Genomic DNA, 18,699 nt, shown 5'->3' on the forward strand with positions numbered 1-18,699 from the left:
TCCCATCCTCTCCCTCGGTGCTTCACCCTCTACCTTTCTTAATTCCTTCTTTCCTCTTTCCTCCTTCTTTCCTTTCCTCCTCTGTCTCTAACTTTTCCCCTTCCATTCTCCTTTTATTCTCTTTTAGTGTCCTCTTTTAAATCATTCTTTCCATCCATTTCTAAGTTTTTCTTTCTTTTTTATTGGCTTCTGCCTATGAATGTCCTTTCTATATGTGTGCATGTTTGGATGAATCTATCTCTGTCTTTTCTTTCTATCAATCATATATTTGTCTTCCTTTGTACATACCTACATGCCTAGCTGTCCATCTAGCTATCAGTCATCTATGTATGTTTACTGTCTCTTTACTGACTTGTACTTTTAAAATCTCTCCCATACCACACACAATTGTACTTGATATTCTTACTCACACAGTCTCTTTTTTAAGACTTTGCATATATTATGACAGTCATTAGTGACACAAGTTGTAAAATATTTTTCCATACTTTTGAGCTTTGCATGTGATGATTCTTCATCAGTCACTGCAGATAAATTATGTGCGTTTTGTTTTTGTGTGTGTTTTTTTTTTAACATGCATTCAACTAGATATGATTCAGAATAGATTAAGATTCCCTTTGTTTAATTACAGATCGCTAAAAAATTGCCTGACAGCCCACCAAACAGGATTTGCTTTAAGACCAACCCACAGAGTCAACTGGAGACTGAGTGTGCTGGGACCTGCTGGGTCAGCCGTAGTAGCGTTTAGCTAATTGTCTAGAGCATTAACCCCTGGAGAAGCGAATGGCAACCCACTCCAGTATTCTTACTTGGAGAATCCCATGGACAGAGGAGCCTGGTCGGCTACAGTCCATGGGGCTGCAAAGAGTCGGACACGACTGAGTGACTAAGCATACATACTAGCGCACAAAGAAGAAAGTCCTGGTTGGAGACACGAGGCCTGCAGCACCGGCTGTGGAACCTCCATGATGTGACTACACAGCTGCATCTGCAAATGTCTGTGGGTGACCAGGGAGGGGGCGCATAGCTGTAGGCAGGCATTCTTGGGACTGCATACACTGGCACACTGGTGGGGTGGGTGGGGGGTGACAGGAGCTGGGGAGTGGGCAGTTAGCAGGGTACCTGTTTGGAAGGTAGGATGTGCTCCAGGATATATGTTGAGGGAAAAGGCTGGAGCTGCTGCTGTATAGCCCATGGGGAAACCAGCTAGATAACCATTCCTTTGGAATTTGCATGGGGAACCCCAGAAGAACCCAGGCTATAAACAGGATTGGTGACTTCAGGCCCCTGGGCTGGCGGTTGCGCTTGGCAAGGGCCTGCCACGGAGGCCTGCTCCCATGAGAGGCTGAGTCACAAGGTCTGTGCCCTGCCTTGCCTGGGCTCCCCGCGCACTCTCTCTTTCTTTTTCTTGCAGTCTCATCTCTAAACCTTTGCTTTTATCCCTCCTCTCCCTCCCTCCCCACTTATACTTTTAAATCCTTATTTATTTATGCTTTATTGCATATAGTTGTTAACAATGTTAACAATGTTGTGTTCGTTTTAGGTGTAAAGTGATTCAGGTTCTATGAATCACACTTTTCAGATTCTTTTCTTATATGTTATCACAATGTTGAGTATAGTTCTCTGTGCTATACAGTAGGTCCTTGTTGGTTATCTATTTTAATTTCTTATACTTTTTAAGTGACTCCCCTTAAAATTTTTTCTTCTGTCTTCTGCACTTCTTTTATACTGCCATTCTTATTGGCTTCTATTTTTAAAATCTGTTTCTTACCTAGCTATCCAATCTTCCTATCTATTTTAATGTATTGTTAGATCTCTCTGTCCATGACTGTATTTTCTCACTAGTTTCTCCTTTTCAGCATTCTCTTGCTGCCTCTCATGATCACACTCTTTATGGTAGCCTTTTTCCCAGAGATTCTTCCCTTATAAACTTTCTTTCCTGCCCCTTTCTTCCTTTTATTCACCCCTCCCTCCTTCCATTCCTACCTCTCTCCCTTTCTTCTCTTTTCATATCCATACACCTACATACATACATACATACCTACTTACCTAGCTATCTATCCAGCTATTAATGATCTATGTTCATTGCACTCTTTCTGTATTGACTTCTACCTTTTAGAACTCTCTCCCACCCTGCACAGTTGTACTTAATTTTCTTCCTGTATCTTCCTCTCTCATTCTCTCTGCTTATTCATGTAATTGTCTTCTGAAACATTCTCTCTAAACTGATTTTCTTCCTCCCTCCCTGCTTCCCTTCCCTGCCTTCCTTATTTCCTTCCCTCCCTCTCTCCCTTCTTCCATTTTTTAAAATAATGTTTTGACTTTTTTATTTGGCTGCACTGGATCTTACTTGTGGCATGTGGGATCTAGTTCCTTGACCAGGGATCAAACCCAGGAGTGCAGAGTCTTAGCCACTGGACCACCAGCAAAGTCCCTCTTCTTCCTTCTTAAGTTTTTACTGGCTCCTTTTTAAACTTCTCTTTCTCCCGCCCGCCCCCTTCTCTCCTTCCTTTGTACTGTCTTTACTGGATTGTCCTTTTAAAGTTCCACCTACCTAAACCTGTGCACTTATCTTCCTTGCTATGTACCTATCAATCATCTTCATTTTACTGTATTTTTATTGACTTAAAAAACCTGGCATTCTCCCCTTTCCCAACTGTACCTGAGTCTCTTCCTTTTAAACCTCTTCTTTCCTACTTCCTAATTCCTTTCTTTCCACTATTCCTGGCTGTGTCTCTCTAGCTCTCCCTTTCACTGTGTCTCTGTTCTGTCTGCTGGCTGCCTGCATCCCTCCTTTCCTTTGTCTCCCTCCCTGACCATATATCCCTCCCTTACCCCTTCTTCTCGCCTTCCTCCCTCCCTCTCTCCTTCCTTCTGCTTTTCCTGTTGAGTTTTCTGACTTGCTTTTTTAGTTTTAAAAATGTCTATTAATAATCTCTGTATATACATTTTTTTTAAATTTTCTTTTGTGACTGACTTCTTTTTAAATTCCCCTGCCCCACCTAGTGTGCTAATTTTCTCACTGGGTCCTCTTTTTCAATCTCCTCTCCCCATTTCAATCATTCTTTTGTTCTCTTTGTCTCCTTTATTCTTCTAACTTACTCCTAGCATCTTAACTTCTTTATTTTCTTTTGTCCCCTCCTTTCTTTTTTTTTTAATTTCCCATGTCTCTTTCTCATTCCCTTTCTTTCCCACTCTGTATTTGTTTCCTTTGCCTCCATGTATGGATGCTTTCTTTTCTTTTCTTTTTGCTTGATTTTACTGTTTTTTTACAGGGACCTGGTTTTACACTTTTTTGTTTTCTTCTCATCTTTCTCTTTTCAACACTATCTTTCTCTATTATCTTTTTTACTTGGCTTCTTTTAAAATTATACTCTATTTTCTATCTGTTTATATCTTTTACTGTCTTCTTCAATAACTTCTCTTTAAATCTCCCATCCCCACAGTCCTACGTGAGCTTCTTACTGACTCCATCTTTTCAAGCTTCTCTCACTTTCAAACTCTTTCTCCTTTTACTTTCTCCTACCAATTCATTCTATTTCAAGTTGCCTGCCTGCTCTCCTTCCCTCCATCCCATCTTCCCACTTTCTTTTACTGTTTTTCTTCCTGCCTGCTGTGTTTCATTTTTTGCTCAATTTTTCTTATGCTTTTTTTATACCTCTTTTTTTTTTTTTTTTACTGGTACTTCCTATTTATAGTCTGTTCTGTCCATCTGACTGCCTGCTACCAAACTATAAATCACCTATTTTTTAATCTATATATTAGGGTCTTTAAAAAATTGTTCCTTCTCATCTTTGAATCTCTTTCACTTGTACAGACCATTGTACTTGATTTTTTTCTTACTGGCTACTCCTTTTCAAACACTTTCATGCTCATCTTTCATCTCTTACCTTTTCCTTTTTGAGTGACTTGTCCTTTTCTTATTTTCCTCTCATTCATCCTCTTTTCCTTCCATTTTCCATCCTTTCCTCCCCCTCCCTTTCCTTCCTTCCTTTCCTCCTCTCTCCCTCCATTCCTTCTTTCCTTTCTGTGTATCTATTGCTCCCTTTTTTCACTGTGTCTTTCTTCTCTTTTCCTGTCTTCCTTCCCTCCCTCCCCCTTCTCTATACATCTTGATGGCTTTCTCTCACTCTCTCTGGCTTTTCTGTCTTCTTTGCCTGCTGCCTGCAAGCCCTTTCCCCCCTCCTTCCCTCTCCTTCCTCTTTGCTTTCCCCCACTGCTTCTCTCCTCCTCTTTCTTCCTATATTCCCCTCACTTTCCCTCCACCCTCTTTTCCTTTGGTCTTCATTACTTTTCTCCTTCTTATCTTTCTCCCTCTAACAGCCTGTTCCCTCTGTCATAGCAGCCTCTCTACTCCTTCGCTTCCTTCCTCTTCTCTCAGTTCTCCAGTGTTTAAACACTCTTCTTTACTTCTTCTTGCTTTTCTTTTCTGTATTGTCTTTTTTTATTGGCTTCTTTTTACAGTCCTACCTATACCTATGTGTTTATCTAGGTATCAAATCATCTATCTTCATTTCACTGTATTTTTTATTGGTTTTTACACTTTAGCTGTACTTCAGCAACACACCACATAGAATTTTACTTGATTTTCTTACTGGCTTCATTTAAAAAACTGTTCTTTCTTCTCTTTTCCCCCCAAACGTTCCTTCTATTCTTTTTGCACTGTGGCTCAGATCATGAACTCCTTACTGCCAAATTCAGACTTAAATTGAAGATACTGGAGAAAACCACTAGACCATTCAGGTATAACCTAAATCAAATCACTTACGATTATACGGTGGCAGTGAGAAATAGATTTAAGGGACTAGATCTGATAGATAGAGTGCCTGATGAACTATGGACGGAGGTTCATGACATTGTACAGGAGGCAGTGATCAAGACCATCCCCAAGAAAAAGAATGCCAAAAAGCAAAATGGCTGTCTGAGGAGGCCTTACAAGTAGCTATGAAAAGAAGAGAAGCCAAAAGAAAAGGAGGAAAGGAAACACATACCCATTTGAATGCAGAGTTCCAAAGAATAGCAAGAAGAGATAAGCAAGCCTTCTTTAGTGATCAGTGCTAAGAAATGGAGGAAAACAATAGAATGGGGAAGACTAGAGATCTCTTCAAGAAAATCAGAGATACCAAGGGAACATTTCATGCAAAGATGGGCTCAATAAAGGACAGAAATGGTATGGACCTAACAGAAGCAGAAGATATTAAGAAGAGGTGGCAAGACACAGAACTGTACAAAAAAGATCTTCATGACCCAGATAACAATGATAGTGTGATTGCTCACCTAGAGCCAGACATCCTGGAGTGCAAAGTCAAGTGGGCCTTAGGATGCATTACTACGAACAAAGCTAGTGGAGGTGATGGAATTCCAGCTGAGCTATTTCAAGTCCTAAAAGATGATGCTGTGAAAGTGCTGCACTCAATATGCCAGCAAATTTGGAAAACTCAGCAGTGGCCACAGGACTGGAAAAGGTCAGTTTTCATTCCAATCCCAAAGAAAGGCAATGCCAAAGAATGCCCAAACTGCTGCACAATTGCACTCATCTCACACACTAGCAAAGTCATGCTTAAAATTCTCCAAGCCAGGCTTCTACAGTACAGGAACCGTGAACTTCCAGATGTTCAAGCTGGTTTTAGAAAAGGCAGAGGAACCAGAGATCAAATTGCCAACATCTGCTGGATCATCAAAAAAGCGAGAGAGTTCCAGAAAAACATCTATTTCTGCTTTATTGTCTATGCCAAAGCCTTTGACTGTGTGGATCACAATAAACTGTGGAAAATTCTGAAAGAGATGGGAATACCAGACCACCTGACCTGCCTCTTGAGAAATCTGTATGCAGGTCAGGACGCAACAGTTAGAACTGGACATGGAACAACAGACTGGTTCCAAATAGGAAAAGGAGTTCGTCAAGGCTGTATACTGTCATCCTGCTTACTTAACTTATATGCAGAGTACATCAGGAGAAACGCTGGGCTGGATGAAGCACAAGCTGGAATCAAGATTGCTGGGAGAAATATCAGTAACCTCAGATATGCAGATGACACCACCCTTAGGGCAGAAAGTGAAGAAGAACTAAAGAGCCTCTTGATGAAAGTGAAAGAGGAGTGTGAACAGTTGGCTTAAAGCTCAACATTCAGAAAACTAAGATCACGGCAATCTGGTCCCATCACTTCATGGGAAATAGATGGGGAAACAGTGGGAACAGTGTCAGACTTTATTTTTCTGGGCTCCAAAATCACTGTAGATGGTGATGGCAGCCATGAAATTAAAAGACTCTTACTCCTTGGAAGGAAAGTTATGACCAACCCAGACAGCATATTAAAAAGCAGAGACATGACTTTGCCAACAAAGGTCCGTCTAGTCAAGGCTATGGTTTTTCCAGTGGTCATGTATGGATGTGAGAGTTGGATTATAAAGAAAGCTGAGAACCCAAGAGTTGATGCTTTTGAACTGTGGTGTTGGAGAAGACTCTTGAGAGTCCCTTGGACTGCAAGGAGATCCAACCTGTCCATCCTAAAGGAAATCAGTCCTGGGTGTTCATTGGAGGGACTGATGTTGAAGCTGAAACTCCAATACTTTGGCCACCTGATGCGAAGAGCTGACTCATTTCAAAAGATCCTGATGCTGGGAAAGATTGAAGGCAGGAGCAGAAGGGGACAACAGAGGATGAGATGGTTGGATGGCATCACTGACTCAATGGAGATGAGTTTGAATAGACTCAGGGAGTTGGTGATGGACAGGGAGGCCTGGTGTGCTGCAGTCCGTGGGGTCACAAAGAGCTGGACACAACTGAGCGACGGAACTGAACTGAACTAAAGCCACCAGGGAAGCCCCCTCGGAAGTCTCCTTTTTAAACAGCCCTCTTCCCCAAATTGTACTTGAATTTTTTACTTACTCTTTCTTTTCAAGCCTCTTATACAATCACATTCCCTCTTTTTATTTTACTTTTTCCTACTGTCCCATCCTTTAAACACTTACCTTCTTTTTCTTTGTTTTCTGATTTAATTCTCTTTGTCTTTTACTTGCTGCCTTTGATCCTTTTGCTTTACATTTTTTGTCTTCCCTTCTCCCTCCTTCACCCTCCCTCTCACTCCTTTTAAACTCACTTTTGAGGGCTCCTCTTCTGAAACGTTTCTTTCTTTCTCTCATCTGCTGTCTTGTTTTGTACTTTCATTTATTTCTGGGTTACTCTTTTAAAAAGTGTTTCTTTATTTGCCGTAGCAGGTCTTAGTTGTAGCCTGTGGTGTCTTTGGGCTTTGTTGGGCGTGTGAGATCTTTAGCTGTGGTGTGCAAACCCTTAGTTGGGGCATGTGCCTCTACTTCCCTGACCAGGGACTGAACTGGGCCCCCTGTATTTGAAGCACAGAGTCCTAACCACTGGACCACCAGGAAAGCCCTCTGGCTTATTCTTTTAAAAGTTGGTTCTACCTATCTATTATCTATCATGTTTATTTTACAGGTTTTTTTTTTAATTCCTCTGACTCCTTTTGAAGTCTCTCTCTCGCACAGTCACATTCTCTTTTCATTTTATTTTTTCCTATAACTTATTCATTAAAATTTTTTTCTTTCCTTCCTTCCTTTTCTCCTTTATTCCCATTTTTAATAGCTCCTTTTCATGCCTTTTCTTTTGCTTTCTCTTTTCTTTGCCTGCCTGCATGCCTGCCTTCTTCCCTTTCTTTCTTCTTATTTTATTCTCTTTTTACAGGCTTCTCTTTTCAAACTGTCTGCTTTCCTTCTCCCTTTCTCTCTTCCTTCCTTCTATTTTTTTTTTTGTCCTGCCTTTTTTACTGGCTCCTATTTTATAAACTCATCCTATTTACCTCTTTTCTATATTTCTTTTCTCTCTCTTTCTCTGTCCCTTCTCTCTTTCTTCCATGGTTTCTCTCTCTATGTTCCTGTATTGCTTTTCTTACTGGCTACTGGCTCTTCCTTTTTGAAGTATGTTCATATTTTCTGCCTTCCATCTATCCATCTTCCCTCCCTTCTACCTTCCCCTCCCCCCTTATTTAATGCTAGTCTTCTGTAACTTTTGAAATCCTTCTCTTTCCTTATTGTACTATACTTTTTCTCTCCCTTTTGCTCTGTGTCTCTGTTTCTCCTCTTTTCATTTCCTTCTTTGCCTTTTTTATTTTTTCATTTTTTGTTTTATTTTCTTTTACTGACTTTTTAACTTCCTCCTTTTTAATGTTAATATTTTCCTTTTCTCCTATTCTCCCTCTCCTACTGGATCCTTTTATTCCATTCAGTCTATCTTCAATGTACTGCTTTTTCATATTGGCATCTCCTTTTTAAGTCTCTCTCTTTTTCTTCTACTAACTTCTCATGTTTTCCCCTATTACTCCCTGCCCAAATTGTATTAGATTTTCCTACTGGCTTCTTTTCAAATTTTTTTCTCACTCTCACATTCTTTTTTTTTTTTTTTTTTTACTTTTTTCTGTTCACATATCCTTTTTAAACTTTATTCTCTCTCTTCCTCCTACTGCTTTGTTTCTCTAGTTTTGTCTGTGTGTCTTTTTCTTGCTCCCTTTCTTTCACTCTTTGTCTTCTTTGTTTGCTTTTCTTCCTCATACTCCTTGTCTTTTTTTCTTGTTTCTTTGCCTTTGTCTCCTTCCACTCCCTCATGGTGTGTGTGTGTGTGTGTGCACACGCGCGCATGTGCATGTATATTTTCTTACTAGCTTCTTCTGCTTAATATTCTTCTTTTTCATTCATTCACTTTCCTCCTCTTTATATCTCCATTTCATTCTTTCTTTTTGTATCATATTTTCTCCTTCTCAACCTTTTTGTTCTTTCTATTTCTATTTCTTGTTTAGGATATTTTAAATGTCTCTTCCTTTTTTCTACTTAATTTTCTTTCTCTTTCTCTTTCTAGCTTACTGTTTTGTATAATCCTTTCTTAGTGGACCTCAGTTAAAATTTTCTTCTATTTTTCATTCATTGTCTCCCTCTTTGTTTCAGTCTGTTTTGGGGGTAATGTTTTGTCTTACTGGCTCATTTTCTCTATCTATATATAACTGTCTCTTTCCCTTTTTGTTGTTGTTCTGTCTCCTCTACTGGCTCCTTTTTAAACTCCTAGTAAAGGCAGTCTTGTCTGCTGAGCCACTTTACAGAAGTGTGTAATTTGTTAAAATGTCTGTAACATAACAATATTGTGTGAATGTGTGTGGCTGTCTGTACATTCTCTACAACTTGACCTGTAAGTGGGAAGTGCCTGTAAGTGTGAGCTTCTAGAATTTCTCTTTGCAAGGGCTTTGTCACCTCACTATATTAGCACATAGACGGGTTTTTTACAAAGCCACTGATAATAAATATTTATGCATATTCTACTTACCTTTGTCTTTTATTGTTTCTCTCTCATCTTCTGTTTCATCTTGACTTCTGTTTTCAAATACATTTTCTTCTGATCCTTCTCTCTGAAGGTAATTCCTTTGCATTTTTGGTAAATAATAAGGGATTTTTTTCTCGAGTTGTGCTTTTTTCTAAATATTAAAAATATATATATTCAGTGTTTAAAATTTAATATCAACTTGCCACTGGAAATGTATAACAGATACTTCAAATATGATGGTACATTTGAAGGAAGCCCTCTTTCTTGAGATTTCTAAAATCAGAGTACAGAGCTAGGAAGGTAATAAAGGTAAGTTTCCTTTTGCTGTCCAGCTTGAAGAATGTATTTTAATAACAAGGTCCAACTGAACTCATTGCCTACTTTCTGGAGACTGGTCCCATTGTAGACCAGCACTTAAAGTTCAGGTTCAGACCAGACTGGCTCTTTCCATCAATAGCTATCCTTGTGAATTTAAGTCACTTCTGAAAATCCACACTTTAAAATATCAAAATTAGCAAAACCCTTTCCTCAAAACAGCCCAAGTTATTGTTCAAAGGTCACTCTACCTTACGGTGAGCATCTTTGTTGACTTTTTTACATTGTTCTTCATATCTTGCTTCTCTGTTTACTTCTTCTCCAATCTTTGACAGCAGTAACATTTCTTGTGTTTTCCGTTCCTAAAGAGCACAATGTCATGGTAGTCAGCAGGGCTTCTCTTTTATAATCTTTTTCTTTCTTTCTTTCTTTTTTTTTTTTTTTTTTTGATCAATAAGCAAATTAGGTCAAATTAAGACCCTTATAGGAACTTGGACAACCATAATGAAAATCTTACACTGGCTTTAGAATGGGCTTATGCTTCAAAGGTAGATCTCAAAAGATGCTGGAAAGGTGATTTTCTCTTATAGATTTGAGGAATTATTATATGTAATATGTTGCCCTTAAATGTATTCTGACAGAGAGCCAGAACAAATAGCCTTGTCTGAGCATTGAGGAGTGAGAATACAGACATGATTATTTTTCACTAGTTAAATTCTAAAACTTTAAGAGCAGATGAAGTGTGTCTATACTATGATGGTATGTAATTTGTGGTATCAGTCTCACTATGTTAAGTAAAAGCTTGTCTGTTATAACGGTGATACAAGATTAATAGCAGTTTATTATTTTAAAATAATTATGATTTTTTAAAGCAGTGGTTTATTTCTTAGACCTGAAATAACTTCAGGTAATATGGTGGGACTGCTAAAAATGTTTATAAATAAAATAATCACACATAATTTCCCCATCAATATTTATAATTTGGTGTTTCTCACTTCTTCAGTTTGTCTCCAGAGACTAAGTTTTCTTCTAACGTGGTCCCGATGTCGTCTTTCTTCTTCCTTTATCCGGAGTACGTTCTGCTTTTCTGCCGTGTGTTCAAGCTTGTTTAATTCCAAGCTAATCATATCTAAATATCTAAGTAAAAGTGAAAATTTAAGGGAAGATAAACTGGGTGTTTCCCTTATGATGGTATTATCTACTCTGATATTCCCAAACCACCTTCTGGGTTGTTTTTTATTTCTTAAACTACAGGAATGTAGAGTTCTTTAAGCTAACGTGATCCACCAACTCACCATGATGTACTCATCAGACTGTTACTGTGGTCAGGACAATGGCAAAATGTAGAACAGACTGATTTAAAGCATTTTATACAGAGATTAGTCCTAGTTCAGGAGCTCTGTAACATGAGTTTCCAAAGACGGCTGAAGTCAACTTAAGGACTGACTTCAAAAAACAAGTATATTTGAATTTTCTTTAAAAAATAAGTGGCTATTGGCCTCTCTGTCATTGTCAAGTCCTTGAACAATCTCTCATGTGTAGACAGGCCTGAAGACTGCCAGTCTGCCACTTTGGTGAATCAGTATATATTCTGGCTTGACATGAATCCATGGAATATAAGAGGTAGGTGATGGGGAACTGGCCCTCACCCCTGATAAAGGAAAAAGAGAAGGAACTATAACTCATCCATTTGCCTCCTGGGGCATGGGCTCAGCCGCTGAATAATAAGATTGAATGTGTGTGAGTAATAGCTAAATGAACATTCATGGTTGGTTGGGGAGGTAACACCTGTTTATATTAACATCAGATGAAGTTATAGCAACTCTCTCTGTTTTATCCAGCAGTAATTTCCTTAAACTTAAGTTTGAAATGTGCTAATGACACCTTTCCCTCTACTACTATGAACTTGGGTTTCCCAAGCTCAGGGAGCTGTACTTCGGAATTGTTCTTCAAATATCAGTTTGTCTTACCTCTTGGGTTCCTCATGACTCCATTTTCTCAGGTAGAACCTCTTTCCTAGCTATGGTATCAAAGTTTCCAATCCCTGCTATCTCTTAATCTCCTTTCTTTTCAGTCCACATTGAAGACTATAGGAAGTTAAATTGTGTCTAATACTTTTTAAATTATTCTGCTTTCAATTATTTCTAGTACTTTTACAGTTTTCTGGAGTCCACAATACGTCCACAAAAAATATGCATTAACTTTGGTCATACCTTTGCTTTATCAACAGCTCTTGGTCTGGAGTTGTTCGTTTATTTTCTTGTAACAGCCAGCCTTGGAACTGTGTGCTGCCATGACGGTCACAGGCTCTCTTGGTTTCACACAATTTATTTACTTGTTTTTCAATCATTTCCTGGGAGGGAAAAAAAAGAAGTACAGTGTTTATATTGGCCAGAAATAACCTTGTCCTTTGATATGACTTCTCATGTTTTGGGCTTGGTAAACATCCTGTAGTTTACAAACGGTTAATTAACCTGCATTTAAGTCTTTCTTCCACAACCTACATAAAAACTTTCTTACGGGCCTCAAATAAAACAAATTCAAGTACTTAACTTACTTGTTCTCTTACATAGTTTCTTTCGGAGTCTAATTTCAAACGGGTGAGATACTGCCTGTACTTATTCAATTCCTTCAAGGTGCATACAACCTATAAAAACAAATATATAAATATTTGTTGTAACAATATGTTACAAAAAAGTTGTAACAATCATGAAACTTTCCAGAGAAAAGAGTCATAAGAACATTCATTTTAGTAACAATTTTGGGATCAAGGCTAGTGATAGCACATTTTGGTAACAGTTTAGAAGGCAATATCTCTCTACGGTGGCTGTATCACCAGGAAATGTCTACCTAAATAATATTACTTCAATAATATGGTTCACACAAAATAAATGTTATTAAAATATCAGTATAATAATGATGTTTAACTTTCAGAAGAATTTATTCTATCAAGCTGTATTCTGTTAGGTTTCCATTTTGTCTCTAGTCTTCTCAAAGGGTATTGAAAATATCCCTTGATGGGTATACAGTGCTATTAATACTTTTAGAGCCAAAGGAAAGGCACTAATAATACAGCTGAGAGAAAATGCATAAATAAATGTGTATGCATATGTCTTTACATATTCAAATCATTTGGCATTTATCTTTTGCTTTTATCAAAGAAAAATGATCAAGTGGGAACAATTTTATTTAGAAACAGCCGTCTGATTTCTCTTTACTCAAATATTGAGTAATTCACTTAGTTTTCTGTCAGGTATTCTTTATTGCTCAATTAAAAGTTGACACAGGTTCCCAGTGAAGTACAGAAGCAAGCTTATATCAAGACCATGGGTTTATGCTGGTTAACTGGAAGCAAACTTCAACCCACCTTATTATTGCTGGTGATATAGCCACCTTTCTTTAATCTCCTCAAGATATCTTTTCGCCTATAGTATGATTTTAAATGTGGATCGTGCAGGCTGTTATAGCCAGTTTGTAAAAGCCGACAATAAGGATCAAACAGGTTAAAGTCAGAAGTAGGCTGATAAAGCTGCAAACACACAGATTGAAAAGTGTTACATATGTAAAATGAATGAAATCACACTTTTAAACCTCAATTTGTTAAGGTGATTAGGCTGTTCATTGAAAATAAAACATGCAAGAAGAATCTGAAGTGAGAGAATACTGACAATGGGCTGATCTGAAAAAAAGACAGTAGAATACTGTAATTTTCTTCCACTTGCATTTAAATCAATATGAAAGACCTTTAAATTCCGTTTCCATGGTACTCTGCTAAAGTGATTGTAGTTCACAAAGCAGCAAGGTCAGGTGAAGAAGCATGGCCTAAGAAATTGGGAGACTGTGGTTCTAGTCTAAACTCTGCTACCATCTACCTGTCATAGCTTCACCTTACAAGGTGGTCAAGGGTGCTGCTGCTGCTGCTAAGTCGCTTCAGTCGTGTCCAATTCTGTGCGACCCCATAGACGGCAGCCCACCAGGCTCCCCCGTCCCTGGGATTCTCCAGGCAAGAACACTGGAGTGGGTTGCCATTTCCTTCTCCAATGCAGGGAAGTGAAAAGTGAAAGTGAAGTCGCTCAGTCGTGTCCGACTCTTAGTGACCCCATGGACTGCAGCCTTCTAGGCTCCTCCGTCCATGGGATTTTCCAAGCAAGAGTACTGGAGTGGGGTGCCATTGCCTTCTCCAGGTCAAGGGTAGAGTTAAAAAAAAAAAAAACAACAACAACAACAACTAAATGTGCAAAATATAGTGTTACTTCCTTGAGGAGATATTGCTAAAAGATAAAGAAGGATCCCACTAAGTTAGTGGTTAGGGTAGTTGAATATAGTACCTGGTCATAATTAAATACATGTGTTTGGGGGGAATCAATATAATAAATTGTAGAGCGAATCAGTATAAGTATGGGGAAAAAATCAGGAAATAAGTAGCTAACAAGTGAATAAAAGAGTAACACAATGTAAATATGGGAAATAGAAGATAGTGGAGCAAGAAACCAATGAAGAGGGCTACATTTACAAACTGAAAAGGAGTGTTATCACTTTTTAGTCAAATAGGCTTTGAGTGTGTTTTAGGAATGTTAATTTGTGGGAAGGGGTAGAATGTATTGGTTTTGAACAGAGAAATTATATTGCTTTCCAGCAATAAAACTTAAAAAAATCATATATATTTGACAAGTATCAGAAATACCAGGGAGCCCCCTATGCATCCTTGATGACACCCTAGAGAGGAGAATGGTAAGGAAATAAGTAAAATCAGGAAATAAGTAGAGATAACGTGATGAAAGCACACACTCAGAGAGTTCCGAACCTCCTTCAGGCTTAGCCTACAGCTAAGGACAGGGTGGGGAGTGTTAGGCAGAGGACTTAAACAGTGCGTGCAGCACTCTGAACCAGAAAAACAGTACTTTGGTGCTGAGTGAGAGAATGCAGATCAAGGGCAATGTAAATTCTAAGGAAAGATGAAACCGTTGGGGTTTGGGACACTGGGGAAAGGCTTCATATAGTAGCTCTTGAAAGATGGCTCAAATTGAAGATCAGGAAGCAGAGGAGAGCATGCCAGGTGTCAGGACCCAGATGGACAAAGGCACAGAAGTAGAAATTATCATACCATGTGTGGACAGGGAGAAAAGACCCGGACCTTTCGGAGCTGAGGTCTGGGTCGGAGATAAGGCTGAATTGGGTGGCGGAGGCCTATCACGAAGCCTTCTATCATTAAGTTCAGACACTGAATACTTCAACTCATTTTAACTTCACTTGGTGTGTGAAACTGAAGTTGACTCAAAGCAAAATAATAGCAGTGTTTCGAGTTTAATAGCAAGCAGAAAACAGTCAAGAAAATCACTTAAGCACCATTAAAAGTTAGTTTACCTTTTCACCTAAATTTGTAGTATAGAAAACATTATTACTTCCTGGAATGACTGGAAGCTTCACCCCAAGAGGAAGATCTAATAGATCAGTGGCTCCGACCTCTGTGATGGGGTCTTTTTGTGAGGCCTGTCAGATATAAGTAGAAACCTTATTTTTGTTTCTAGTACTATTATTTTAGTTTAGACCAATCTACTTAAACTAATACCTCCAAATAAACCAAAGACACACACTCAGGGTTGAAAGAAACCGCCCTGTTGATAACCTGAAGGCCTCCCTGTTTACCCCTGTTACCAACCCAATCTCTGAGCTCCATTCAAAGCTAATCTCGACCAGAGGGAGCTCTAGTCACTGCAGAGGGTCTGGGAGCTGGAAACCCAGCTTCAAGGGCCCACACCCCTCTGCTGAGTCCTCCCCCATAGTCTTTCGTCTGCCCGCCCTCCTTCCCTGCCAAGACCCAGCCCTGGAGCCAGAAAGAGGAGGAAGATCACCGACTGGCCCCCACTCACGGAGCCACACTGCTTCCTGTTGGCAGTTAGGCTGCGGGCGGCTGCCTTAGAGGCGGCGGCCTGAGCAGCCTTGTAGCAGTTATTGAGGTACCGGTCCATGGTCACCCATCAGCCCGCAGGGGGTGAGGGGCTGGGGTGCCACAAGCCGTCTTGGTTTCTTCTCTTCACGCACACCTTTCCCTCTCTACGCCCGTAGCTAGCCTGGGCAACCCAGACAGTGGTCACGAGGGTAACGGCTCCTCCAGGCCACGCCCCTCACAATGCTGGGTTCCAGGCTGCCGCGCTGACGTCCTAAAAGGGCGCCTCCCCAAAGCGTGTCGCCCTCAAGTGAGGGGATGGGGCATTGTGACCACACGAGCTGCCACCCGGGGCCTCCAGCGCATGCGCAGAGCCCAAGCCTCAAGGGCCAAGCGAGATGGGGAAGTGCTCCAAAAGACTTGGTGTAGGAGGACCACAGTTGACATTACCTTTCAACCTGAAACCAATAGCCCTAATTTAAATTAAGCCAGAAGTGTATCAGTTTCTGTCAGTGTATTGTTCTTGTTTATTCGTTAAACCGTGTCCGACTCTTTTGAGCCCACCAGGCTCCTCTGTCCGTGGGATTTCCCAGGCAGGAATACTGGCGTGGGTTGCCATTTCCTTCTCCAGGGGATCTTCCCGACTCAGGGATCGAACTCACATCTCCTGCATTGGCAGGCGGATTCTTTACCACTGAGCCACTAGGAAAGCCCTTGTCTCTGGAAGCCTGTAATTCTAATTCTTCCTGACCCCCAAAGAACTGATTCTGTTCAACACGTGCCTCTGAGTAATTGTGTAGTTTGCAGTAAGACCAGAGGGCTGGCTTAGAAACCCAGCTTCAAGGACCCACACCCCTCTGCTGAGTCCTCCCCCATAGTCTTTCGTCTGCCCGCCCTCCTTCCCTGCCAAGACCCAGCCCTGGAGCCAGAAAGAGGAGGAAGATCACCGACTGGCCCCCACTCACGGAGCCACACTGCTTCCTGTTGGCAGTTAGGCTGCGGGCGGCTGCCTTAGAGGCAGCGGCCTGAGCAGCCTTGTAGCAGTTATTGAGATACCGGTCCATGGTCACCCATCAGCCCGCAGGGGGTGAGGGGCTGGGGTGCCACAAGCCGTCTTGGTTTCTTCTCTTCACGCACACCTTTCCCTCTCTACGCCCGTAGCTAGCCTGGGCAACCCAGACAGTGGTCACGAGGGTAACGGCTCCTCCAGGCCACGCCCCTCACAATGCTGGGTTCCAGGCTGCCGCGCTGACGTCCTAAAAGGGCGCCTCCCCAAAGCGTGTCGCCCTCAAGTGAGGGGATGGGGCATTGTGACCACACGAGCTGCCACCCGGGGCCTCCAGCGCATGCGCAGAGCCCAAGCCTCAAGGGCCAAGCGAGATGGGGAAGTGCTCCAAAAGACTTGGTGTAGGAGGACCACAGTTGACATTACCTTTCAACCTGAAACCAATAGCCCTAATTTAAATTAAGCCAGAAGTGTATCAGTTTCTGTCAGTGTATTGTTCTTGTTTATTCGTTAAACCGTGTCCGACTCTTTTGAGCCCACCAGGCTCCTCTGTCCGTGGGATTTCCCAGGCAGGAATACTGGCGTGGGTTGCCATTTCCTTCTCCAGGGGATCTTCCCGACTCAGGGATCGAACTCACATCTCCTGCATTGGCAGGCGGATTCTTTACCACTGAGCCACTAGGAAAGCCCTTGTCTCTGGATAGCTGCCTGTAATTCTTCTAATTCTTCCCGACCCCCAAAGAGCTATGATTCTGTTCAACACATGCCTCTGAGTAATTGTATAGTTTGCACTAAGACCAGACGACTGGCTTTATACATCTGCCCACTTTATAGATCCCGTGACCGACCACTTCCGCTAGGCATGTCCTTCCCCTAGTCTCATTTAGAACATACTGGTTTTTCCAGGACTCAGTGCTGTCTTTCCTGTCTTGGGCTCTTCATCTCTCTATGCTCCTTGTCCTTCCTTTCTCGCTCTTCTATTTCTATCTTATAGTTTCTACCTTATCAGCGCTTCCCAGGTGGCGCTAGTGGTAAAGAACCCACCTGCCGATACAGGATATATACCGCAGGTGGTGCTCGTGGTAAAGAACCCGCCTACCAATATAGGAGACAGGAGGTGTGGGTTCGATCCTGGGTGGGGAAGATGCCCTGGAGGAGGGAATGGCAACCCATTCCAGTATTCTTGCCTGGAAAATCCCATGGACAGAGGAGCCTGGCAGGCTACAGTCCATGGGGTTGCAAAGAGTCAGACAGGACTGAAGCGACTTAGCACGTAGGCACCTTACATTAGATTAGCCAACATTTATTGAGTGCCTGCTCTGCCAGACACTGTGCTGGATGCTGAGGATACAACAGTGAGTAGAGCATAGTTCTTGCTGTCCAGGAACTCACTAGATGGTAAATATCTTAATAGCTGAGACTGCACTTGGTTTGTCGGGAAATCTGTACTTTTGTCTCCATGTTCTTTCATGAATCTTTTTATTGTGCTAAAAATGCATAACATAAAATTTACCATCTTAACCATTTTTAAGTGTACAGTTCAATAATGTTACATATATTCAAATTGTTATGTAACAGATCTCCAGAATTTTTTCATTTTCCAAAACTGAGTCTGTACCCATTAAACAATTCTCCTTTCTTCCCTTGTCCCAGTTCCTGGTGAACTACCATTTTGCTTTCTGTTTCTAGGAATTAGACTACTACAGATACCTTATATAAGTGATATAAGTGAAATCAAGGAATATTTGTCTTTTGTGATTGGCTTATTTCACTTAGCATAATAACTTCAAAGTTCATACGTGTAGAAGCATGTGGTATGATTTCTTCCCTTTTAAAGGGTGAATAATAGTCTGTTAAGTGTATCTGTCTCTATCACATTTTCTTTATCCATTCAACCATTAGTGGACATTTAGCTTGCTTCCACTTCTTCAGTTCATTTCAGTCGCTCAGTTGTGTCTGACTCTTTGTGACCCCATGGACACCAGGCTTCCCTGTCCATCACCAACTCCCAGAGCTCAAACTCATGTCCATCGAGTCAGTGGTGACATCCAACCATCTCAACTTCTGTCATCCCCTTCTCCCCCTGCCCCCAATCCCTCCCAGCATCAGGGTCTTTTCAAATGAGTCAGCTCTTCTCATCAGGTGTTTCAGCTTCAGCATTAGTCTTTCCAA

At 41.0% G+C, this 18,699-nt stretch overlaps 1 protein-coding gene across 4 annotated transcripts in view; it reads right to left on the reverse strand.

The window, feature by feature from the left end:
- Window positions 1-332: 332 nt before the first annotated feature.
- Window positions 333-18,699, reverse strand: part of LOC112445062 (fibrous sheath-interacting protein 2) — a 93,764-nt gene continuing 75,397 nt past the window's right edge. The window contains exons 1-8 of one of the 4 annotated variants that reach the window (XM_024988563.2): window positions 15,505-17,372; window positions 14,999-15,124; window positions 13,002-13,163; window positions 12,192-12,281; window positions 11,848-11,987; window positions 10,630-10,771; window positions 9,886-9,996; window positions 333-9,470 (exon numbers count right to left, since the gene is read on the reverse strand). In XM_024988563.2, the coding sequence (XP_024844331.1) occupies window positions 9,315-9,470; window positions 9,886-9,996; window positions 10,630-10,771; window positions 11,848-11,987; window positions 12,192-12,281; window positions 13,002-13,163; window positions 14,999-15,124; window positions 15,505-15,603 (1,026 nt within the window). In that variant the 5' untranslated portion in view covers window positions 15,604-17,372 and the 3' untranslated portion in view covers window positions 333-9,314. Of the gene's footprint in view, window positions 9,471-9,885; window positions 9,997-10,629; window positions 10,772-11,847; window positions 11,988-12,191; window positions 12,282-13,001; window positions 13,164-14,998; window positions 15,125-15,504; window positions 17,373-18,699 lie in introns of those variants that run through there. The other 3 variants (XM_024988565.2, XM_059883726.1, XM_059883727.1) reach the window with 3 other exon arrangements.

This window comes from Bos taurus, chromosome X, assembly GCF_002263795.3.
Source record: "Bos taurus isolate L1 Dominette 01449 registration number 42190680 breed Hereford chromosome X, ARS-UCD2.0, whole genome shotgun sequence".
NCBI classification, from domain to species: Eukaryota; Metazoa; Chordata; class Mammalia; order Artiodactyla; family Bovidae; genus Bos; species Bos taurus.